Source organism: Stigmatopora nigra, chromosome 1 (assembly GCF_051989575.1).
Source record: "Stigmatopora nigra isolate UIUO_SnigA chromosome 1, RoL_Snig_1.1, whole genome shotgun sequence".
Taxonomy (NCBI): domain Eukaryota; kingdom Metazoa; phylum Chordata; class Actinopteri; order Syngnathiformes; family Syngnathidae; genus Stigmatopora; species Stigmatopora nigra.
Genome location: NC_135508.1, coordinates 19,494,077 through 19,521,122, shown reverse-complemented (window position 1 = coordinate 19,521,122; position 27,046 = coordinate 19,494,077). Strand labels below are relative to the sequence as shown.

Sequence of the window (27,046 nt, the reverse complement as noted above, 5' to 3'; positions counted from 1 at the left end):
TTTGACTTGAAGCCCCCACGTCTATTTTCACACCCAACAAGCATTACAATGAGTGGAGAATGTGGAGCAGCAGCATAGCAAGAAATCAAACCATGATAACGACTGCCTCGAGCTAGGTTTAAAGCCCGAGCTGATATCTTCTGTGCACAGCCCTCCTCCTCCTTCTTCCCATCTCTCTCTTGCACCCTCATCAGACTGTCGCCATGCTTCCAGCCTGCCTTTGCTTCACCTTCCTGTGCCCTACGCTGCCCCACCTTCCTGATCTCATCTTGAGACCAAGCAGGTGCTATGGCGAGATAGAGGCTGGCTGAGAGTGGCATCTCCTCCCAGGCTAGCGACGCTTGTTCCTTTTTCTTGCCATTTTATGCTGAGACAATTTCTCTGAAGAAGCATAAAGAAAGCCAAATTTGAACAGTACACATCATTGGAGTAGAAACCAGCTATGGATGGTCTTCCATGGTACACGATGACATTCATAGTTGTTCGGATCATTTGAGCCTGTGCACGATTCATCTTGTCTGAGGCACAATTTTCTCTTTTAGCAATGTACCTGTAACTTTCTGCAGCTTTGTATTTAGTGTATTAGCAAATTCACTATCACTTTTTGGACAATTAGAAACCGTTTGAAAAGTCACTATCTTCACCTGAAGGAATTAAGTGGAACAGCAATGATCCAGACGCACAGTTTGAGCAGTCAAGTCATGTCTTTCAGTCAGTCCACACTGTGTGAGCACGTCTCTCGTCAGCTTTGACTTTCTGTCACAGGCGATTAGTTCGTATAGTGCGAGTTGGAATTTAAAACCTAACACTTTTTAAACTGTATGCTCAGCTTTTGGATGAGGAGTGTTGCGCCCCTGGATTTAACTTGTTTACCCTACAAGGACAAACCATTCCCACCAAAAAACAATTTTGATTCTTCATTAAACCTCACAACTTTATTTCTAACAGTGACTGTAGATTCAAATGCAACTATACGTAATATGCTGATCAATGGACAACCGATATAAGTTGAACCTCCTTAAAAATTGGTAATGTTAAAACTTCCTTCATCCATTCCACATTGCATGGAAAAGCAGCTTTCCTAGTATCTCCTTTCATCGGTCCCTTCCCATCCTGTTAATACTTTCTTACATCAACTAACATACGTCATGTTTGCCGTAATCCGAAAAGGCAGCATTTTCCATTGACCTCTGCGTCGTCAGACTTTGATTTTCAGTCAAGGTTAGCAGCCGTCAGCCACATGAGGGAGAGAGCTAGTTCAAAAGTTCAAACCACATGCATGTAAACACATGAGGTGCACCAAATACACAAACCAAAACTGACAGAAACTGTAATAGGTTTTGCTTTGAATCAGAGGAGCCACAGGTCACAAGAAGTTACTGTCAAAGAACGACATGATTCATGAAAAGCAAGCAATACCTAATGTGAAACAATGTGTTATAGTCATTTTCAGCCAGACCTTTTGACACACAGTCCCCTTTGGCTTTCAGACTAAAGTAGAAATAGAATTTGAGGTGAGATGATGTATACCCACAATCATTTTCTTTGGTAACACCATAATTAAAGCCTTCTCAACAGAGGACTTAGTGCCACTGCAGGTTTCAATGGGATCGACTAGTAGCAAAAGTGAGTCTGCACAGTTCTAATCAATGACAGTGTGACTAAATTAGCAGTTAAAATCTATTTTGGTGAGCTGATATTTGGATTTTGGAAAAATACCTCTGAATCCTCTTCTCTCATTCCAATGGACTGAGTTTCTCTTCCTACATATATGACCTTTGGTCTTCTTTACTATCTTTCCTGACAATTCCAGACTCATCATAGCTCTGCCAAAATACACATTAGCTGCCACCAGTTTGAATCTACAATTATCCTTTCTAACTGCATTGAACGTAAAATTCCAAATACTAAATTTGATATGCTTGCCATCTTCACTGTGCACCAAAGCACATTGGACATCCCACATTGATGGGAACGGATGACAATGATGTAATTAGTGATAAATCCCAATTACCCCACTGGATCGAATCATTTTATACCTTATTTGCACTTGAAATCCAGCTGGGTTTAATAGCGGTAATTATCAACCCCCCTCGAAACTCGTTTTGTTCTCTTTTTAGTTTTGATGACCCATTCCAATTCACATTCTCCAGACATCTCATTTCATTTTCTAAACCGATTAATCCTCATTTGGGTCGGGGAGTCTGCTGGAGCCTATCCCAGCTGACTCCAGGCCAGACGATCGCAGGGCACAAAGTGATAGACAACCATGCACGCTCACATCCATACCTAGGTAGAATTTAAAGCCTACCATGCATGTTTTTGGAATGTGGGAGGAAACCGGAGTACCCGGAGGTAACCCACACAGGCCCGGGGAGAACATACAAACTCCACACTGGTGGACACACCCCGGATTTGAACCCAGAACCCCAGAGCTGTGAGGCCGACACACTAACCACTTGCTGCACCAGGCCGCTCACTCCAGACATTTATTTGAATACAATATTTTATATTTCTTTTTCGGCATATTTTAGAAATGTGTTGTGCGCCGCAATCTACCCTAGGTCTTTTGCTGAAGGTCGCCTTGACATACAAATAAACACAAACATTTACTGGAGCCTACTTATACATATTTTAAAGGTAAAAGGGCAACAACACATACTACCTATCATCGATGCTCTTGCGTGCCGTTTTATTTCTTTCCAGCAGTGGTGCTTCTGATAAACTGGACAATTGTAGGATCTTTCACATGTAGTGTTCCTCAGTCAAGTTAGAGTGAGTGTGAAGACTACAGAAAAGACCCAATCCTCTTGGGAGAAGCTTTTTACTCCCAGTTTGTGTTCATTTGTCCACCGCTTCCCTCGGCTGCCTTTGGGAGCGACTCAGCACTTGTTTTATTGGCCGTTACTGTTTGTCAGAGAGCAAATCGCTTTTTACTCACAGGTGCGGGAGGAGTATAAGTGTGAGTGTTCCATTAGTTTTTGCATCACCTTGGACTATCTGCTTTGCACATTCCTCTCTATCTCTCTCACTTTCCCTCTCTCTGGCTTGCTTGCTCTCTCTCTCTCTCTCTCTCTCTCTCTCTCTCTCGCAGTGTTTTCATTTGTTTATATTAACATGAGGATACGCTTACATTTGAGTGGCTGCAAAGCAGATGATAGAGCTGGTTCCCTCTGTGGTGTTTATTATCACATTTTGTGTAATTATATAATTACCGCAAATCACCCACCTGAGGTGTCGGTCTTGTTGCAACACACTATTGCAGCACAAATGACATCAACACTTATCACACTCATTAACAGACTACATTCTCTTATCATTTGCCCTCGAACTTTGACTCTCTTTTTTTTCTATCCGTCCTTTGCTTATTATAATGTCTTTATTTACATTCAAGAAAAAAATGTGTCCAATTTTCACACTTGCCACAATAATGTAATGAAGATGAAAGTGTTTTGTTTTCATCACCAGTAAACTTGTCAGGAAATAGTGTTTAATTTGATGGAAATTATTTTGATTTTAGGTCTTTAAAGGGTTACAATCCAATTTTTGGTTTCCTCCGTTATTTTAATTTTAGTGCTTATAAAAGGAGATGTTGTGTTGAGGTGATTTGGAATTGCAAAAGACATATCTCACATTTCAGAGAACATGAAATACAATATTGCGCTCCATAATAGTCTTCACAGTCATTACGTATGCCAGGTTTAGTAATCAAAGATATTGTTTTCATTCCCATTTGCATCCTGGTGTCAGTTTATTTTTGTGTTTGCCAGGAAATATATTAAATGTCATTTAAGCCTTTTCCAGAAGTTGTTTGGGATTTTTTTTGTTTGTGTGTGTGTGTGTGTTGGCTGTCTGGTCCTCATAATTTGTCATCCCTCAGAAATTTTATTAATATGCCATTTGGCAAGCAAATCTCACGTTTACTCCCCCGTCACCCAACTATTTAAAGCTCCCAGCTTAATTAAATTTCACCCTCAGCAATGGACACAAGTATAAAAGACGGAGACAAGTCCAAGCAATGTATTTACAACAGTCAAGGGGACCCAATGACATTTAGATCAGAAATTCATTATGACAACCTCCATATCTTAATAGTGCTTCAAAAGAATTCGAGACAGCAGCTTAATGTACGTACATCTGATTCTTACTATACACCCACAGACACACAAACTGCAGTATCTATGCAGCCACTGAGAGGCATTATGCTCACTGACAGCATGACAGGCTGGCACCAAGAGACCCCCAAACATCTCGCCCACATAATGAGATAGGGCACAGCACTGGGGGCTCTGCAAAAAGAGCTAATGGAACATTTCAGTCCAAGCACAGGGAGGACAGACGGACAACCCCAATAGATAAAGCAACCCGAGACAGACCGAGCTGGGATGAGCAACTCTGGCAGGCGCACTGAAGGTATCACAAAGTGGCGACAGACAACACTTGTTCATCAAATGAAAACTGAGCTATAATTAAGGAGGCGTATGTTTTGATTAGATAGCATCACTCAGCTCAGCTCGCCAAGATTAAACTGCTTGTGTCGTTTTCTGTGATTTTATTTTTTTTTCTCCTCACCCTTACTTTTTAATGCTGCAAGAGTGGCACCATACCCTCTTTAAAATGTTGGCGCAACAATTTACAGGCCTTGGCGATATGCTATATTTTACTTGAAGCCTCTTTGTAGCCACAGTTTCAATGGATTCTTATTGGTGATTAGGGAGATACTGATGGAGGTCATAGTTCTTTCTCCTTGTGCCCTGCAATTGGCTGGCCATTGATTTAGAGTCTCCCCTACCTGGCTGGGATAAGCTGCAGCACACCCAGAGACTCTTGTGAGGATAAGTATTGCCTCGATTTCCGCAGTTAATCTGTTCCAATAACCAGCCGTATTAAATACATTTCCGCAAAGTAGGAGCCCTATATATAAACTCCCGCATATTTTCTGTTTTACTTACAGATAAACCCATTTTGGTGAAAGAATGCCACAGTAAGCCAAATCACATCACATTGAAAAGAATCTCAGACAACAATAAGATGCATATCTGCATTCATATAGAATTAGTTGTCCTTTGGAAGGAAACATTACCATGTGATTTGCATTGAGCCAATCAAAGTTGCATGGGTTTATGCACATACGTATGCTGTACTCATCATGTGAGTAGTTGAGACTATATGATCCATATGTCATGAAGCTGATAATAATGTTGGCATATAGCTGACTTGACATCCTATTGGCTGTCAGGACGGCTGACAGCGCAATGTGACAAATGATGCAAAAATTTCATGTCATGCTGGTGACATTGAACAATGTCATTGCCGCAATCAAATGTGGAGCTCGTTTTCCAATCACTGACCTAAATCTTCATAATGTCACTTGGACCCACATGTTATGATTGAATGAGTGTGTGATTGTGCGCTATTTGTCACAAGAAGTCATTAAAGAGCTCAAATATCATAATCAGGCGGCTATTTGTAAAGCCATCATTCACACACTGCGGTCGTAGGAAATTCACATTGTTCAGGGTCTTGTGGATCCTTTTCACTTACTCAGCTCAACTCTTATTTTACTGTGAAATGATGAAGGCACATTGTCTTTTTTTTAAAGAAAAATAACTTATCTCTAAATAACAACCCTTCTGTGACAGAAATTAGGTATTCTGGGAACAACAACATTTCCACATTGGGGCACATTGAAATAAATTGTGGTACATCCTGTGCAAAAAATAAATAAAAAAAATATGACAGCATGTATCATGTGTCCCAAGAACATTTTAATGATAACTGGTTCTCTTGTTTGTTTGGATGACAGCTCCATTTCCCAATGATTTATAGCATGTGGCTTTTGGAGAGATGCTATACTTATTACTTGTAGTGTTGGATGCTCAAAGAAAACTAAATGAAGGGACACTGTACAATTTCTCTGCTCACTAGATTGCTGCCTCTGTTGTTGTTTTTTTATTTTTGTTTTCTAGTGATGGTTAGGTAGTGTAGGGGTGTGTTTGCATTATCAGCTGACCATCGACTTCCCAGGGTCATATTTAGTTTTATGTTTGTGCACCAATAGGCTGGGCTTCCCCCTCTGAATCCTCATTAACAGCCAGACACAGTCGCCACCTGGCGGTTGAATCATTTTACACATTCTGGTAAGAAGAGTCACTTGAGCAATTACAGCAGACTTTAGGACTTAAAGATGTTTATAGTGGGGAAAATAAGGAGGAATAGATGTAAGGGGATGGAAAAAGAGGCAGGTTGTCGTTTTGAGGGATTTAGTTACAGTAGTGTGTAGATCAATTATTCAGCAGAGGCATGCATGGACGCAGGATTAATGGTGCATACTGCAAATAAATCAAGCACTGGACTCAAACGTCTCGGCAAGAGAGGAAAACGGTACAAGGCAAACATGGAGACGCGTTTGACGTTGGCATTTTGAATTTATACTACACCATTTATAACCTTGAGATTTCACCAGAGAATGGGAACAAAGAAACCATTCACACTACAAATAACACACAGATATGAGCAAGTAATGTCCACATTATTTAATATCAGGAGGTGAACTGGGCTGCGAACAACTAAAGTGTTTTTTTTTCCCTTTCGCAGATATGAAAAGGCAAGACCTTATATTTCCTATTAGGAGCTGAAATGTTGCTATATTTTGCAGCCTCTGTGCATTTGGACTTAGCACTATGACTTTGTCCTGTGTCCTTGTTGCTTTATTTGTCAATACTAGCAATTTGACGACTACTGATTTGTATGAGAAAAGGCATTTTTTGCAGTGCTATTTGAATTTCTTGGTGAAATAACATTTGACAATTGTATCACTGCTGTTGATACCATAATGCAAGGGTGTCAAAACTATTCCACAAAGGGCCGAAGTGAGTGCAAGCTTTAATTCCAACCAATCAAAAAGACACCTTTTGACCAATCGGATGTCTTACAAGTGTTATCAGTTGAATGCAGTCAGGTGTTGCTTGTTTCAGCCGAAGCCGTATTGGTTAAACTGTATGTGATGGATCGATTGAAAGAAAAATGTCCACAAACTGTAGCCCTTGAGGACTGGTTTGGGCATCCTTGCCCTAAAGCAGTGATTCTCAAACTGAGGTATGTGTACCACTATTGTTAGATTGGTAAAGGAATTACTGAAATAGTCATAGACAGCGTATGTGTTGTTGTTGAGGATGTTGTTGTCATTGTACATGAGAATACAGAAAATGTTTGAAGAGCAGTTCAGATTTCTTGAGGTTTTAGTTGATAATAACGACTAAAAGCAAACATTGTGCATATAATCCATTATGTTGGTGTTATTTTGTGTTTTTCAGCATTTAAAAAAAAAAATTTGAAACACACAGCTGCTACAAAGGCATTTTTGTACTTTTTTTGGTCTGTGTTGCAACCACTTTTGTATATTATTCCATATTCATCTCCACAAACCGAATTGCCTTACTTGGGATGCTCACCTTTTTCCATTCCATTTCTGCATGTACCTGTGTTCTTAAACTCTTCGTAGTCCATTATTTGAGTTAAAAAGCTTGAACAGGTTTCTTCAAGGATACCAAATAATATTTCTTTTTCAATGGTTATTTTCCATATTCATTCATTTGCCAAGGACAAGGTTCATGTGCACTTAAGAGTCCTAAAAATGTTTGTGAAACCTGAAGCCTTTACCATTACCACTTAGTCTCAAGCTTGAATTTGTAGGACTTTGGCCTTGTGATAGAAGAGAGCCTCAGACATTTTTTTCATTTAAGGAAGTCTTGGGAGGATCAAAGCAGAGGATGGTGGCATTGTGCTGTTCCCCACTTGATGGCTCCCTTGCTGTGAAGTGAGGGCCACAGGTACCCTCAGTGAGCGTGGAGCCAGGCGTGAGGCCAGTGGAGATGCATGAACAAGCCAGTTTACAAACATCTCATAATAACTCAGGCAGAAGAAGCCCTCCGAATTAAAGTGTCACTTTTCATTTCATTTGCTTTCCCTCTTTTTGGCTTGCTGGCTGATCGGCCCGCTCCCCCCCAATGCTGCTGTCTGCTTTCTTCCTCTTTCCCTCCCTTGCATGCTTCCCCCACATCTCTCCACATTCGTCGCAAGTCTGCACAGAACATGGACCCTTTCACTTGCCTTCCCACTGTCTTCATCAGAGGGCTGCCTGAGGGCATTCAGGCGGCTCCATCTGCCCGCTGCTCTCTGTGCCTCCACGTTAGCCCGCCACACTTTCACTCTGCGTGGCCGCCTTTCTCTGTAAATGTGTCTTTTGTGTGTTTGCTCAAGTCTGCAGGCCTCTTTACCCCCTGCACGGACTCGAGTGTCAGCGCCGGCATTGGCGAGATTCAACATTTTTGACTATGGAATGCAAAACGATCATGCATGCCGGTTTTATCTAGTCAAAACCAGGCCATAAAGCAACAGAGGAAAAAGTTGTGTAGCTGCTACGAATGTTTTCACTGAGAAATTGTGCATTTGGGAGTTCTTTCCGTTTTATTCAGTTGGCTCATCAATTGTCCCCAATTCTTGGGAGCAAAATATAGTTTGGCCGGTTTAGTGTCTAGTAGTAGCACCTCTGTGATCATTATTGTCATCGCCTCTAATCTAATTTCCACATTGGGAGAGGTGTTGCCAGATTTGAGGGTGACTAAGGACACGGAGAAAAAAGCAGATGAAGGTTGTTGCCGCTCTGTCTTCTCTGCAATATTGAGTGGAGACAGACCAGCCAGCAGTCTTTAATTGGGCACCAAGGGCCACAACGAAGTCATCTCACAGTATGTACAAAAGATACAGTGTGATATGAAATGTGGGTTTGCTAGATGGGCACGGTCTCATGCAATGTCTATTGGCAGGTGTTGTTCAGCCCAATTTCATGCCTCTGTGAGCGAATGTGCACCCGGACGAAAAGCGCTTCCAGGTCGGCCGCAGCAGCCACCGCCCCGTGGTTCAGTCTTGGCTTTTATGTGCAGTCAGTTGTGATAGGGTGGACGTCCTGTCACATGGCGGGGTTCCTTTGCTCTTCTTTGGCATACAATCAATGCTTACCGGCCCAGTGTATACAGGTGATCCTGTAGTGGGGGTTACCAGACGCTCCTAACCATAGAATCTATAGTTTCCAGAGTATTTAACATTGCATTTTTCTACTCTTCTTTTTGTTTTTGTTTGTTTGTCTGTTTGTTTTTATAAATTGGTCCTCGAAAAAATGCACATGCATATAAATGTTGCCTAAAAGTAAAACAACAGTTTAGAAATACATGAATTAAATTATGTTATAATAGTGACAATAACAGAGCAGACTTCTAACAGAATTCCGTGCATCTGCAGCCAACCACAGTGCTCTCTTCAGTGGACGACATCTCTCCAGAGAGTATGTTGCCACGAGCCTCTGCACTCATTTGATGGTTGTTTAAAAAAAAAACGCTGTATAGTGCAATCTGTAAGCATTTTGCTCACACGGCCAACAGCCAAACGAAACTACACGCCCAGTCTGCAAACCCTGTGGCCAAGTAGCTCGCTGACCAGGATCATCAAAGAGTGGAAAGAATTGCAGGTTAGCAAATATGATGCATTAAAGGATTTACCAATTTTAGCTGTGTGATATTTTGCAACAAGCAAACTTGAACCCCACTGGTTGCATTTGATGAGGCTATTAGTCATTACTGTTGTTTCTGAAAGAAAGCAGCAGTATTTCATCAACTACACAGCAGAACTCAGCCTATGCACGTTTAACCCATTGCCTGCCATAGAGGATGATCGTCCATCATCCATGGTCATCCAAACCATTTGAACTAGGAAGGTTGGCAGTGAGCTTCCCACCTACATGCTTGTGTGTATACATACAAATAAACAAAATATATAAAAATATGTACAAGTGAAGGATGCACTCAGTTACAGGGAAAAAAACTATTAAAAAAAAGCCCATAGTTCACTTTCTTTAGTCTAGACCACAGGTTTCAAAGTGGCGGTCCGGGGGGCCAAATCTGGCCCACCGCAACATTTTGTGCGGCCCGAGGAAGTAAATCCTGAGTGCGGACTTTCTGTTTTAGGATAAAATTAAAATGAAGAGTATAAATTTATATTAAATATCCTGATTTCCCCCGTTTAAATTAATAATTGTAATGTTTTAATTATTTTTTTTGTGTTTTTAGTTCGAAATTCATTTTGTAAAATCTAAAAATATATTCAAAATAAACATTGTTTTAAATCTATCAAAAACTGAATATGCAGGGCTTTTAATCCAGTTCTTTTATTCCATTTATGAAAAAAGAATCTAAATATTCTTTCCAAAATTGTCTGGCCCACCTAAAGTCGAATTGACGTTAATGCGGCCCGCGAACAAACCCGAGTCTGACACCCTTGGTCTAGAGCAAAGTAAAGTGTGATTCCTTATTTCACATTGCAATTTTTGCAATCGACCCCGGATTGAGCAACACACCTACACATGTGCAAACATCGTTCAAAATGTGTATGTGTGTATATATATGTATATATGCTCACTGCCAATAGTATACTAGGATAAGGTCCAGCACCCTCGTGAGGTTAAGCAGAGAGGAAGATGAATAATAAATATTTCTGCCCCCGCTGCTGACAGAAAAATCCTAAAGGAAAACCCTGTATATGCAGGCACAAACTGTAGCTTTCCCTGTGTAAGGGCTTTGGCATCTTGCTGTGACATGGAAATCAGGCTCAGGATGCCTGGGAAAGTCCAAATGTGTCTCCGCGTGTATGGCGTAGAAGGACAAGACATGTGGGCATCCCGTGTCCGTCGTGACTAAAACGAGTTGTGACGTCCCGGCTCGGCATCTTGTCTGACCCTGTCTGGCATCCTTTCCTGTTTCCTCCCCCACTTCTCTTTTATTCTCCTTGCCCTCCTCACCCTTTGTGCCCTCCCTTCCTGTACTCTGTGTTTGTGTTGGGAAGATTAAGCTGCTCTGACAAAGCTGTGTTTACAAATATGCAGGCAGAGAAACAGGCCAAGCGACTCTGAATAGGAATAGAATACAAATTGCTTTTTTATCTCTCATAGGGCCAGGGTGAGAGAAAATGTGTTTGCGATTGTTGCTCCTCTGCCTGTGAAGGATAAAGCCTCAGTACTGGTTTTGGGCTCCCTGTTAGCATTCATTCTATCTTCCTTTCTCTCTGTTTTCCCACTCCCTTTCTTCCCAACGGTCTCTGACTCGTTCTCCCTAGCAGGATTTTTTTTTCCCCCCTCGCCGTCTCCTCAGTAATCGTATCTCTTCTCCTCGTCCTCTCTTTGAAGTCTGGCTGTTCTGTGCTCCTCTCCCCTCTAGATGTGCCCTACTCCCTCTCCTATCACCTCATTCCCTTCGTAATTTCCCTCCACCCTATTTCTCTCCCCGCTTCATGTTTCCATACAAACCATGTCGCTCACTAGCTTGCTCGCAATCCATCCATCATATTTTCGCCACTGCTCTGTGAGCCTCGTCATGATTTACAGTCCCACTGTGCTCTCCCTTGCTCACACTGGATATATTGGAAATTTGAAGTGCCTATAGATCACAACGGGGGGCACGGACGTGACCCTCTGCTAATCAGCCTGAACACAAGTGTGCGGCATCACAAGTTGGAGTGCTCACGTGAAATTAGATGCTGTGGTCTGGCTGCCAGACAGCCAGGTTGCCAGAGAAGAAACACAGTCCAATGACTACCAACTAATTTTAACAAAATCCAACCCAAATTACAAATTGCCTTTTAAAAAAAAAGATGTTTCCTTAATCCCACTTAATGTATATTTTTCTTTTATAACCTGAATAAAACAACAATGAACCGAGGGAATACATTGTAGTCGAATCAATGCTGTCGGTAAGCATTATTGTTCTCCTTAGAAAAGGTTACAACTAGTGTCTTGTAGTTTCAATAAACAATAGAATGAATAATTAATCATTTGCAGGGTGCAAATCCCTACAAATTGCATACAGTTCACAGCTCATGCATTGTGAGGTGCTAAACCGCCGATACTTCTAATTGGAGTGAAGATGTTGCTGTAAACAAGCAGGGCAGCGTAGCTGAATTTCAATGTGAAGCCATACAAGTTTGACTGGTTAAGTAATCAAAATTATTCCTTCCGAAACCGCCAAATTTGGTCAATTTTTATCGACCTGCCCTAGTCCATTTCTCTCCCTCACTGAGTTATTGAAAATAGCTCAATTGGGTGGGTACCAGCCCAATCTGGCAACACTAGCAGATGCTAAGGCTGTGATGTCATCTTAAGTGGTGTTTGCGTCATCTCTCTCTCATTTTCCAATCAGTGGCACTTTTCCCCTCAGTACAGCTGAGCGGATGAAAGTTTAATGTGTGCTCTTATAGAATAATGTTTTATATTTATTAAGCAGAAGGTGTCTCCCATGTGATGCTTGTTTTAGCTGAAATCTGAATATATTGATGGCTCGTAAGGAGAATGTTAGCAGGTTGCCATGGAAAATGCTAAAATAGATTCCACTTGCTCTTAGTTTTTTGTTGTTGTATTGTTATAGTTCCATCTGCCAATGTGCAACCAAGGTCTACTCCACTATGTATAAACTCAGCCTGATAAATAGCACTAGGATTTGTTCAATGGTCTCTAAAATTATTATTACAGGGATGCTGATTATTTTATTTCATTTTTACATTTTTTAACAATTCAATTTTTATCGCAATTGATCCCAATTTATGGTTGGTGTGAGTTTTGTGTTGGCAAAATGTCATCAGCTATCAGCACTTGGAGTGATGGTGTGAGCAGTGAATTAAATACATCCTGAACCAGTTACTATCTTGTCCATTAGAACATTTGGCTCACGGTTTGAGTTAACAGTAACCTGGACTTCCAGGTTTAAAAAGTGCTTCACCGGCAAAACAACATGCTGGAAGAATGGGCAGCCGAAAGTAAACTGATTTGTACAAGCCCTGTCTCTGAGTGGAGACAGTGAGGAACAGAGTGAAAAATGATTTCAGTCAAGAAATAGAAAGATAAACAACTACACTCATTCTTGGGTGCCACTGTTTTCTTTCAACTTGTCTGTTAAATTGCATACCTGTATCCTCACCAGTCTACCTGCATTACAATGTACAATGCACCATGAATTGACAATGAGGTACCTTGTAAATGTAAAGTCAGTAGACAGCAATAAATTGTTTTATAGCCCGTAGTGGGCGCAACTAAATTGCTCTCTGTCTCAGTGTAGCTGTTTAGTGTTGATATCCCTTTGGCTGCTCTCCAGCACATACATATATAGGTATAGTACTGTATAGGGGGGCTGATTTACTAAAGGTCCAGGCGTGCAAAAAGCAGCACTAACTTGATTGCTTGATTGTGGAAAGTGATCTACTAACCGGTTGCACCCAAAATTGGACTGTGCAGGTTGGAGAGGGCGCAGTGGACCAATGGCTGATAAATAGTGAAACTCTGTGAATGACTAACAGGCATTGAGGGGGACAAAGTATAACTTCATTATTTTGCTGTCATTAAAAAAAAATACTTAGAGTTGGAAATAAGCAAGGGCCCACTTTTATATGCAATCACATGAATTTAGCACAGGCAGTGTTTTTGTAGTAAACCTGAGACCGATTGTGCTGAATGCTTTTGTGTCGGCAGCCATGAACTGGTACTCAATTTGGTGACAAAAAGAGAGAAGTGGCATGGGGAATCTGCCAAGTAATGCAAAAATGTTTGCAATTGGCAGAAGCAGAAAGGTTGGTGATGTGTGATGTGTTGTCTTTTCAATAATGAAATCCTATGAGGTTAAGTACTAATTTCACTCCCAAACTTCAGAAAGAAAATCCCTTTTTTGAATATTTAGATCTCCACTACTGCTACAAACAAGGTGCACAATTGATTAGCAGTTGTGCAGCCGATTAACAGGCACTCTTTGGCCTAATCGGGACGATAGTGTACTTCTGCCTTAACTAAGCAGACACGCATTCTGAAATGTCTCCTCGCTGTTTGCCATTTTGCCAAAAATTGCGCGAGTTATTCCACACTGATTATCCATTATTTGGATTTGATGAAAATTAATTTCTCATTTCTAATGCAAACAGATCATTATGGCTTCTTTTTCTGCACCCGATATAGACAGATGTTATTAGGTGAGGATGTTTCAACTTAAATGGGTGCTTTCAACCTGCGTTGGCTTTATGTGCACATAATCAAAGTACATTTGCAACATGTCACATTAAGTGTTGATTAAAATTAATGTGTTCATTTTCTCATATTGGCTTTCAGCTCTTTCAACTTTATGACTTGCAGCTTTGGCACAGTATTCGGGTCGCATTTTTAGTGCTTGGCGTTAATATTACCTTTTCATGCTTAATTCTGGTGTTTGAAAAATGTATTGATGCTACCTCTATACTGTGGATAGCAATTTTCAGATGATTCATACTGACACAGGCTTATCTCCTCATATTTGTTTTTAAAAAAATTCCACATTAAACAAGATGAATTTTTAGTTAAAAAATGTGAGTAATTCAAAGTAAAACGAGTGGGAAAAGTGGAAATATTTTGTCCATTCTCTGCTTGATGTCACGGCTATTGCAGAAGCTCTTTTGACTTTTGTGTAACTGTTAGAAGTGCTGCAAGCTTTACTTAGATTTGTTTGGTCTCCTCTCGTCAATGTGTCTTTGGCAGGTCAAGGCAAGGCCTCTCCTGACGTTTTATAAAGGATGAAAAGTAGTGTGATGCATTCAGTTGTACAGCCTTTTCACCTTTCTTTTTATTAAGGTTTTCATTGTAGTCAGGCATGCTCTAGTGATACGTGTCCAGTGCAAAGAGAAATGTATAAAAAAATAAATACATAAATAATGCTGTGGAAATATAAATGTTGTCCCTGACAAGTGCTACTTATTTTACAACACCAATGTGTAGTAGTTTACCATAAATAAATGATAAATGTTACATACATACATACATACATGAATAACAACTGCTGAATTGTATTGCTAGTATAATACACATACATACATAGTACATTGGTCACTGTTAATGTCAATGTGACCCTGAATTATCTTCTTTAAAGGTCTCTCAAAGCCTCAAACTTTTTTGTTACCCAGTGGCCAACTTCAATACTGCATACTTTTCTAAATGAAAAAAGATGACAGAAATTATTGAAGTTGTTGCCATTCTATTTTATAAGTCAGTGTCATTCCCACCTTTCCTTAGTTGTGTATCAATACATAAATTATTATTTTGACAACAAAAGTCCTTTTTTAGTCTATCTCATTTTTAGTTTGAGGTCATTGCTTGTCTTGACAATTTTCCTTTCCCACCAAATAGTTTTCTCAAAATCTTCTTAGAGTAAAGCATGCCCAAACTAAATAATACACAAAGCCCTTAAATTTGAGATCAGTCAAAATGCATTAAAGCGACTGGCAATTTGGAAAACTTTTTGAAAAAGGCTCACAATAAATTGAAGTAATGGATTTAGGTTTAATGTGCAAACAAGATCAAAATAATGCAAACGTTTTATTTATGCAGCCGGTGTTGACATGGGCTTGTGGATTTACTATATCACCCACAAGCAATTGGTACAATAGACATTCAATAAAGTATGCCACTGAATGAAACTATAAAAATAAAGGCTCCTCTCTGTAGGAATTGTGGCCATTTTTTATTGTCTTGCTAAAATGACCTTATTCAAGCCGTCAAGTTGAATCACTATGTTTATAGGTTTTTGATTTTGCGTGTGTGTTTGTGTGTGTATGTGTGTGTGTATGTGTGTGTATGTGTGTGTATGTGTGTGTATGTGTGTGTGTGTGTATTTGTGTGTGTGTGTGTGTGTGTGTGTGTGTGTGTATTAGTGTAGGTGTGTGTTTCAAGCATTTTCAGATCATAATACTCTTCATCTGTGTGGAGTACATGGCATATTTGGCATGTCAGTGTTCTCCCCACACATCCCTGTTCAGCATCCTATTAGGCGAGCTCAGTCCCTGTCATTCTGCTTTAACCTTGGCCAGTAGGCTGGAGGAGAGGGAGAGTAATTCTAACCTTAAAAAGCTGCTGATTAAAGCTAGTTTGGTGAAATTCAATTCCACTTAATGCCTTTGGCCGTGTTCCCGGGACCAGTAGCATTAGCATCCACAGACAGCGCGTCTTTCGTCAGGCGGGTGCGAGTACGGGGGGTGGGGGGGCTTGTGCTTGAATTTACCCTGGCACATGGCAAAGGGTGGCTAAAAGCCCCATCATTCTTTTGTTCCTCTCCCTGCCACCCCCCCCCCCCCCCCCACATGGGCATCATATTTCCAGCTATTAAACGCCATGCCATCATTTCCCTCGAAAGCGCTTCTACTCTAATTCTTGCATTCAGAAAGATTTTGGGATGTCATGCTGTGTGATCAGGGGTTGCTCTACACCATTGCATCATGCCTTTTATTGTTTCCACTTGAACTTGATGTATAGCTGTGTTTACCCGCTCAGCATGGCTAATTAACTTTCTTCTTCAGGGCCTGTTTATCATGTTTTTGTTTATTTTTTAATGAGTGGGCTATTTTTAGGGACGGTCAATTCTATTATACGTGTATATTTCCCCAAGAATAATTTGTTTTGCTTTGGTGCTGTATTTAGATTTGTTTCTAATTTTCCCCACTCCACCTTATGTGTACAGCCTGCCAATTCATTTTACAGTATGCCTTCCTTTGACTGATTAAGTCTGCAGTTTGTCCAAGAAATGAATCTAAGTCTATTTTGATTTACCACAGCATGTATAATATCTCATCAACAGAGGCTTACATCCTTATTCCAATGCACAGATGAGTTATATTTCAACAAGATGGGATCATTATAAACAAAACAGTAGCCATGATAAAGTCATAGGGGCAATAATGTACGGCTGCTGTGTAGATGTCTCCATCTGAAATGCAAGTGGGTAATACCATATAGTATGTATTATGTGCATTCTGAGGATAGGGCCACCCTCGAGTGTCTCTACCAGTGATATCATTCTCCCTCAATAGTTTGGAGATATGGCGTTGCCGTCTTTTGAAGACAGCAGTTGAGATGCAGAGTTCGACACTGAATTGAAATTGAGCATATCCCGCAAACTGGAAGTGGCACTTTTCAGTCGTAACATATCTAATCACATTTGTATGGCACTGGGAATCGTTGCTTGATCAATAGTCATCATGGATGCTGTCAGTGCTGTGGGTAGCTTGAATCTTGCATGGTCCATGAATCTCTACTGAGTATGGATTTGGTGGTCCTGCATGACATCTGTGGGTGCATTTGAGCACCCGAGACTCCGATGTTACCCGTCATATGCAACATGCACGTCTATCAACTTTCTCAACTATTAAACATCCAAATAATGATTTTATAAAAATATATAAACAAGATTCTTACTTGATAAAGGTGTTGGCTTTCCCCTTATTTAGAACCTTGGTGACAAAAAGTGAAGTTGGCTAATGTATAATTTAAAGGAATCATTGAATACAGATAAGGAGAAAAATGTTGCATCTAAACTGTTGATTCACAAAAGTCTCACATAAATTGGTTTTAAAGCTATCTTTAAAGCAGTTGTTTGACAACAGTAGATATCAATTAGACATGAAAATGAAAGAGCATATTTGAAAGGCAAGAAATGTTGTCGGTTCTGGCTTTCATTTCTGCATGTGTACGAGATTTATTATTTAGAAAACTTGCAGGAGTCAAACTACAAATGTTTAAATCTATGAATGTGTCCCCCACACTCTGTTGGATCCAGCGGGGTGATACATTTGAGTCAGACTGTAAAATGTTTGCATCTCAGCAGGAAGAAAGTAAATTGCCAGCACACTGTAAATAAGATGCCGCCCACTGATTAAGAGTTGTTAGTTTATAATGAGAGGATTTTCCTTCTCACTAAGTCAGTCCGTGTACCTTCTTCAACATCTACAAGCTGAGTCGCTTACAGTTCAAAGCCCCATTTTGGATTTTTGTCTATTATATTTTTATTTGTGTGACTGTTTAGAATGCTAGAACATGACTTTGTGCTCAGCCCCAACGTTAAATTTACACTTTGCACCTCCATCTGCCATTGTTCCTTCACGTGTTGTTTGTTTTGTCGAATAGTGATGACATATTTCACTTGTCGAGGAAGTGTGTCTTATTTATACGGCTTGGCATTCATACTGCGGTGACATGTGAAAAATACCCAATTGTTATCCACATATAAAATACCACAGGTCAAATTTGAAGTTCAAATCTGAAATAGATGTCCAGACTGCATTAAAAACAGTCAAATACCAGTTGCATAGAGAAGTGTGAACATAGCCTAAATGGTACAGAAATATCCAAGAAATCGTTACCAAACCTTTAGAAAAATGGTAAATAATATAAATCATAACAGAGTAAGGACTAAATGATTACAGGTCAGGTCCTCTGTTATAGCTACAAACAATGTGTATTATCGCCCCTCCTTTTAATCATTTACACCCACAACTACAGAAAAATCATATCTTTCAGTTGAATGTATTTATATTTACAACATATGTTTACCTATAGTCTCTACACTTATTCTTCCATGCCGGTTTGTTTGTCTTTTTTCTTTTTATGGAAGACAAAAAGGTGTCTGAAAGAAATCATTACTCGCTTCAATCTTAAGGGCAACACAGGTGGTCCAGAAAGCAGAAAGACTTTTAACCCATCCTGATCACGTACTTGGCGGTGAATTTGCAAATCATGCCCTAAGGGTCGATGGTATTATGTACCGTTCGGAAAACAAACCTCTATGAAAATTCCTTTATCCTCACTGCTATGAGGCTGATAATTGAAAAACATGTAGAATAAACCGAGAATCATTCTATATTTGCTTCTCCTGTAAAGTCACAGGTTGCTGCTCTTCTTGATATAATAATGTCATTTTGGTTATTTATTTCCTTTACTTTTCTCTTGAGTAAAATACCTCACCAAAACGTGTCACGCAATAGGTTCCGTAATTATGTGTCCAAAAATGGAGCCATTAAAAATAAATAATAATAAGAAACTTGATAGAAACTGATTTTTTTTAAGGAAGAATGTGCTATAACACACTACAGGCTGAAAAGATTGTGACAAGGAGCATTCCTGCCCTCTTCTGGCTAACTCTTAACCTACAGGTAAATCTAAGTCTGCAATTAAATAATCAGCCGTGATACAACAAATAATAATAAAAACTGGGGACTGGGGATCGATAGATATGGACCCATGCTATGTAGCTACCAGGCATCAAGAGTATTGGAGGAGTAGTACTTTAAAATTGTGTGTCCACAAGATGATGAGGAAGAAGAATATAAACAATTACTTAAGTTGCGACATGGCAAACTTTCATTTCAGCCAGTAAGAAAAATAAAGTGGCTGATTATTGAAATGCTTTGGCCATATACGATGCTAAATGACTCCATTTCAATGTTCCATAAATGATCAATTTGAGGGCTGAAGTCAATTGCAATATGTCTGTGTATAAAGGTTGCTTTAGATGCGTTTTAGAAAAACAAAATTATAAATTGCAGGTAAAGAAATGCCATCACTTTACCAGTTTCACTCTGACTCTTAATATCTTTGCTGTGTTTAGAATTTTCATGAAATGTGTAATAAGGATAAGCAGAAATAATACTTTTGAATGGAATCTAAATCATGTTTGCAAAGCGGACTTTGTTCTTTGCTGCCACGTCAGTGCCCATCACCTTTCAGACATGATGGATGGGTACAAGTGTGGCGTTGCCACGGCAACAGACAGGCCAGGGTCAGCTGATGATTCCGAAGGGAGGACCGGTAGTTGTTGGCGGCCCTGCCTTTAAGAAAGCTTTATTAAGGCTAAACCGTTTATCACGAAGCTGTCTTGCCCTTCTGCCCCGAGTGAACTTTGAACTTGAATCAGTCGCAACCTCTTAGCGGAGGGGCGGCATAAATGGAGAAGTGTTCTGTGGTTGTAGCAAGCCAGCTTTGCATGGCGGAATGATGAATGCAATGGCGTTGACTTTGTTGTTGTAACTCCTTTTTTGCTTTGCTGTCTGCGGTGACAGCGCATGAATTCATTATGGACAAACTTCTTTTGTACACCTCCATGTAGTCCTCTATAATGAGTCATGTGCAGCGCCAAAACAGCATGTATCTGTTTTGATGTGTGCAAAGGCCTCTTAAATTTTACACCACAGGCTTATATGTTTGCTACTGTATGTGTGTGTAATTACGGTTTAATTGTTTTCCCTGTGATTTGCTGTCATCTGTCATAACTCCGAGACAGCAAATAATAGTTATGTTGCCATCACTTGAGTGCACAGATGCTTGGCATGCAAAGAGCAGCAACACCAGTAAATATGTCTTGAATTACTGATAAGCACTCTAGTTTGATGGTCTTTGCATGTAGGCGCACACACACATGCACAAAAAGAGTATCATTATTGTCTGTTAAACTGTGCGCAAGGGGCGTGTGTGCACGAGCGCAAGAGCAAGTCTGACTCGGGCGAGCGCTCCTAAAGGCGTGGGCGCAGTTTTGTCAGAACTCATTGCCAAATTCTACTTGTGTGCGTGTGTGGGTTGGTAGAAGTGTGGCTGGAGGCTAAAGGTGCACAAGCTTATGTGTGTATGCAAATGTGTTTGATACTGACTGTATATCGTTTCTGGCAGGTGCAACAGTTGTTATGTTTTAAGCTGCTTGTTTTTTCTTCACATTTTTTCATGTGCTTGAAAAATTGAGTAAACAGTGGGAAAAGACAGCGGCCTGGGGGCTAATTTATTCCCGCGGCCTGGGGGCTAATTTATTCCCTCCCCAGCCAAGTCACAGACGCCCATTGCCCCGGCCTCCGTCAATTGTGAGGAAGCACGCCAAAGCCTCGTCCAACTGCATGCAGGCACGGCGCAGCCTCTTCTCAGTGGATCAACTGCTATGAGCAGAAACAGTATCGGCCATGATGCATTAATAGATCATCGGTAGTCACAAATTACAAAGACAGCCATTCTTTTGTTCTGTCTACATAAATGTTGCAGAAATTCAAACAACAAAGCAATGTGGTTTAAAGTAATGGATCGCCTCTTTTAGCTTGCCTATGAACTGTGACATCTTTACTCTTAACATCTTAAACTCTTCTGGCTTTCTACAAGTCAAAAGCACACATCACACTTATACTGAGAAAAATGCCTGGCTCTCGGCCATTGTCCGAGAGTGCTTCAAGGTTGAGGTCAAGAGTCTGTATAGGGCTGTCAAACTGCTCGTCCATATTTTCAATCGATCTCTACTGAAAGTGGAACTCCAACCATAGACGTGTCTTTAATAGTTGGAGCCTTCCTGGGCAACCAGAAAGAAGAACAAGGCAGGTATAGCTTTAGTCAAAGTAGAGAAATATGTAAAGCTATTACATGCAATCAGTTACTCCTCACTACTGTTCATGTCATGTTATTTAACTCTAATCAAAGTCAATGAATGGTCATACTTTGTGGCCAATTATGGCAGTTTTAATCCCAGTAGTACAGTCTCTGTCTACAATATCTGTTCTTCTAGTGTAGCTATTGCAACAAATTTTAATTAAACAGTAAATTGCCTTACATTTCAAAATGTTTTCAAGAGAAGTTTCTATCTTAAATCCTCCCAAAACTTCACAGCCGGCACACGCAAGCTGATAGCAAATGTAATTGTGTGGAGTAATGTGACATTACAGTGGCTACACTGTGGGAGTGGGAGGACACATCTGCTTGTTGCCAGCGTGTAGTAATGGATGGCAGTGCTATAGAAGTGGGAGGAGGCTCACATCAAATTTGAGACAGCTTTAATGGAAGAGAGGATAGTGAAAAGTAAAAGGAGCATGAATTCTGTATGACAGTTTGCCATTTAAAGGAATAATCTGAAAGAATGGTGGTCATAATTGGTACTGCAACCCAATATCACAATATTGACCTGTAAAACTTCTCTCCTTCAATGGGCTGTAATGTCTATTGAAATAGTAGAGGCTTTTAACGAATAATTTAAGTATGACATTGTACATATTGCTCTTTAAAATAAATTGCAAAAGACACAAAATAATTATAGCTATTTCATGTAAAGCTAAATTGTTGCACGTGCTCAGTATGTTTTTACATGTGTCCCTCAATGCGTATTGTATTTTTGTAGCAGTGGAGTGCTACACAAGTATAATTAATCAGGGCATTTGGTGTTGCCAAACAAATGGTTTTAAACACAGTTTTACTCTGCAAGCCTAGCCTTACTAGTATCGCTCTTTTTTTCCTTTGGCTTCAACCTGAGACAACACACTCAGGGGTGCCTATTTATCACATGCTACCGGATGCTTTGTTTCACACCGTCCAATTCATTGCTTTAGCATTCTACCATTGCTTATGCACAATAGTATGCTGGGAAAACCTATTTGAGCGCTTTTAGCAAGTATCACTTCTTAATGAGTGTCAGTGTGGTGTCACGACTAATTAGAGTCAAGAAATTGTGCACATATAATCTAAGAAAAATAGTAGAAAATGTCTTGAAAATGTTGTTTCCTTGCTGTTTGCATATACCAGTTCAATCTTTTGGGTTATAGAACCCTTTTTTTTCCACCCCTATATTAAAGATAGACTGTCTATTTCTGGTGTGAGTAGAGAGCCCTCTCTTTCTTATGGTAGGTTTGGTGCTCACATTGTCACAGAGCAATATTTTCCATTGCTCTAAGAACTAGCTGCCTTAAATGGCTCCCCAACTTCATTTAAAAATTCATCTTTAACTTTTTATGTTCTGTCTTTAGGTGATACGAGGAGGCAGTTAATATATGCATTCACTCATGGAAATGGCTAGAAATTGCATTAGGCTCTATTTAAAAAAAGAAACTCGAGCAAACGCTTTTCGCATTTGATATTGTTCTTGTGGTTTTGTTTGAGTGGACCAACATGAAGCTCTTGTTTATTTACATGTTGAATTTGTTACTAAGCGTGAAGGCTCTTGTTACCCTATTGTTGTTAAGTGTATCAAAAAAGGTAACTCCTGAATGATGTACATTGTGTTTGCCAACAAACATCGGGCGGCCCGGCGGATGAGTGGTTAGCTTGTCGGCCTCACAGTGACCCGAGTACAAATCCAGGTTGGTTCACCTGTTTGGAGTTTGTAAGTTCTCCCCGGGCCTGCGTGGGGTTTCTCTAGGAACTTTGGTTTCCTCCCACTTTCCAAAGACATGCATTATAAGCTGCTTGGACTCTCTAAATTGGCCCTATGTATGAGTGTGAGCGTGAATGATTGTTTGTCTCCTTGTGCCCTGCGATTGGCTGCCCACCAATCCAGGGTGTTCCCCGCCTCTGGCCCGAAGTCATCTGAGATAGGCTACAGCATCCACCGTGACCCTAGTGAGGATAAAGCAGTTCAGAAAATTAGATGGTAGATTAGATGAGATCACAAATATCTGTCCTGTCCCTTGCCCTTGTGGGTCACCTGGGAGCCTCGGCCAATGGCCTGCCTGAGAATAATGGAACATGTCCATGTTTGGGGGAATGATGCTGGCTTTATTTACCTCTGTTGACCGCTGTTGAAAAATGTCCCCTCTGCCAGATATGGGGGCGTTATCAACTCTGCCTAGCTCACTCCACAGTAACTAGCCCCCAGGCACCGCATTATCTGTTTGCGATAAAGATATTAATAACACTGTAGTTTAGTTATGTGCTTGGGGTGCCCCATGGGGTGATGACATAAGGAGGGTTTTAATCATTTTGACAGAGGCTCTTTCCAAGCAGGTCATGATACGAGTGGATTGCAAAGAAAGAAATAGTCAAATTGGGAAGTCACAATTGCTGTCTTTACCAGTTAAACCAATCCAGGTCCTTTCTCCAGCTCAACGACAACAATACTATGACTGTGGGCATTCATTTTTGTCCGCATCAAGGATGGAGCATCGATTGTACACCACTTAACTCTGAAATGGTTGCCAGTCAGTCACAGGGAACATAAGAGTGACAGACAACCATTCACACTCACACGAGTCAAGAAGTGGGAACCGAACCCACTCTGTACACCCCACATCTGTGACTTATTGAATGGTATTGTGATGGCAATTCCCCTTGTCTGTCTCACTGACACCTTTTCCTGTCTTGTCTTCTTCCAGTGTCTATATGGCTGCTACGTCCACTCGTCCATCATCCCGACCTTCCACCGTAGGTGCTACTGGCTGCTCCAGGTAAGAGCTCCTCCTTTGAACCCGAATAGGTTGCTGTGAGTCCTTTTCACCTTTAGTATTTTATTTTGTCATATGGCAGTATTGTGTCAGCATATCACTTTACACCCACTATACGTTCACATGTCTTCCAAGTCTCTGATGGCATTGCACAAACATACCATCATGTGGGAGAAGAATCTTCGTCTTCTATAAAGCCCAGCCATCACCCTTGTGTCACATCTGTTAAATATAATATACGAGTTTCCTTGCACCACAGGGTTTCCTTACATAGTCATTAATCTGCAATCTTAGTTAGTTGTCCATCCCATCACTCTTTTTACCAGACAAAGATTCTGCTAGATTCATCATTGCAATTTTTTAATGTACTTTTTGAAAACTTTTCATAGTTTTTTCCCCTCTTTTGCCTATTATTGCCACTCCTGTTGGTGTGATCAGAAACACAGATACTGTGCCTACCCCACTACACTTCAATTGATGCACAACATTCTTCCCTAGCGACACTTTCTTCCGCCCAACAAATACCACATTTTCACCCAATAAATGTTTTGATTCCGTAGGTGCCTCGTGCACAAAGCTACCAAACATACACCCGTTTTTAAATTTACATGCAGATTTCAACTTGCATTCAGAAGCATTGTGCCAGACAGTCAGTCAGGTCTTCGCTCTGTCGCTTTTTCCACCTTTTGCCTCTATCTGCCTCAACTCTGCCTCCGTGAATCCCTGTGCACTATTAGCTGTGGGCATATGTGATTTGCAGGGAGTAGTCTGTCAACAGGCAGGCAGCAAAAAGACTGGTGCTCCCAAAGCGGTGAATTGGAAAGGTCACCAGTGAGTGAAAAATGCAAATATTCAAGCATCCAGCAACAACTGTCGCACAGAAGCATGGATGAAAATATATTCCATTACACAGCACAGTCAGGGAGAGACAGAGGGGAATGCGGGTGAATGCAAGGAAGATGGACGCAACTTTTTAAAAGTTTAAAAATAACCCTGATGGCTTCCGAGATGCAATGCAATAAAAAAAGGACAGTGAAGCATTGAAGGAATGGGCATGGATCCGTGTTTAACATGCAGGGCAGTATTTTTGGAGGAGGACACAAACAATGACGTTAGAGAAAGGTGTTTCAGGGAGAGAGCTTACGGTTGTGCACCTCTTTATCCACTCTTTATTGAGTGAGCCAGGTAAAGACTGGGTAATGAGCCTGGGGACACAAGTGCAGAGCTGGGTGGTCTTTCTCACTCGATTCACTTCATTTTGTGCTTTTCACCTCCCAATTTGCTGTCACCCCTCCACAGCTTCAGATACTTGAGTCTAAAATGTCTCTAAAACCAACCACCAAATCGGTCTCCATTCCTGCAGTTACAAACAATCTGTTATATTTGAGCTAATAGAGCTTGATGTATGTGGTAATGGCACACGTGCCTTTAAAACACCTCGCCCTCATCCATCAAAATGAATTACTTGATACTTGCAGGCATTTTTGACCTTTTCTGTAAACATTCTATGTTTACAAAAATCAATACAAAGAAATATTCATAAATGATGATGAAAGGATTTATTCTAATCTAAAGAAGCCATTTCAATAATTGGGGATATTAGAAAAGGAATAGCAATTGTTATTTTGTGACTAATCTTGTTCCCTTTTGTATCCATAAAAATGATAAACTGTTTTTTTTCCAGTCTAGCATTCACTTTGGCTTTGTGTGTTGCACCCAGTCGGGTATATTTATGGGAGGAAAACATTACAGAGGAGGAAATTTGCTCTCATGTGTTCTCACAAGAGTTTAAATGGAAAATTAACGCAAAAGCACTTCATTCCATTTGAAGTGGAATAAATTACAGCAAAATCAGTCTCCTTGGAAAGTACTGAAGTGAGATATCAACAAAACATTAGTTTAGACTGGAAATTGGCCGTGGTTTAAGATCACATATGTAAATTGTTTTCCTGGTCTGAGACTCGGTCTTGTGTTCTCTTGTTCCTAGTCCTGGTCTTAACTTTTGTCTTAGTATGTTAATTTAGTCGTTTCCAGGGTCCCCAAATGTAATGGATCTCGATTTCTGGTTTCTCCTAAATATTCATCTGGTCAAACTCAGTGTTGAGCACAAAAATATTGAATACTTTCGTCTCATTTGTGCGATGGAGCAGGAGTACCAAGATGACTACAATGGAAAAGTCAGTGGGAAAGCTTTCGATATGTATACCTGCATAAGTTGGGATGAAAAATGCAGGCGCCCATTGACACGAAGAAGCATGCCGCTGACACTGATTGATTCTCTCGCCTCATGTCCCCCTCTTTTGTTTAGAGCTAATCGAATGTAATTCCACGCTTGCACCTCTCCAGCAAATAAGACCGCGCCATTTGCGCTGGCTGGCGGGGGCACAGAGGTGGGGATAATTATGATATTAATATGGAGGGGGTCTGAGGGGAAACTTCATTTGTCCTGCTGCCTGCCTCTTCTCAGAGAGGGGTCAATAGCTTCTCCTGCCTTTCCCACTTTAGAGAAGGGAGAGGGATGAGATAATGAAATGACTTCCAAGGCAGGAGGGAACGCTGACGACCTTGTTTCTTTCCAGCTATCGCTTCCTCCCTCGAACCTTTTCTCAGCTCCGACCACAGTGCTCTTGTCTCTCATGAATACATTATTAATATCAGTATTCACCGCACTTCCATTTTTCCTATGACATTATTCCCCGTGAATTTAATGACTTTGGAACCACTTGAACCAGTGTTATGTCGGAAAATTAGCCCTCACCGTTGTCACTGTGATCATTCCAGCACTATTAGACAGTATTCAGTCTTTTAATGTATGTATGAGCCCAAAGGTCACTTAATTGGAAAGGAAGCAGAGTAAGTGATGGAAGATTGACAGAGTAGACTGTCAGGGGGCCTCAAGTTCTCCTTTTTTTATTGTCTTTGATGATTTATTTATCATTGCTTCACCTTGACTATCGAGATCTTACACCTGCCAGATTCTGATTTTACA

At 40.6% G+C, this 27,046-nt stretch overlaps 1 protein-coding gene across 11 annotated transcripts in view; it reads left to right on the top strand.

The window, feature by feature from the left end:
- Positions 1–27,046, top strand: part of camta1a (calmodulin binding transcription activator 1a) — a 267,995-nt gene that overhangs the window by 195,517 nt on the left and 45,432 nt on the right. For all 11 annotated transcript variants that reach the window (XR_013325926.1, XM_077713802.1, XM_077713757.1 and 8 more), the window contains one exon: positions 23,989–24,060. Coding sequence is in view for 10 of the 11 variants with exons in the window: in XM_077713802.1 (XP_077569928.1) it covers positions 23,989–24,060 (72 nt within the window). In the remaining variant the exon portion in view is untranslated. The remainder of the gene's footprint in view (positions 1–23,988; positions 24,061–27,046) is intronic.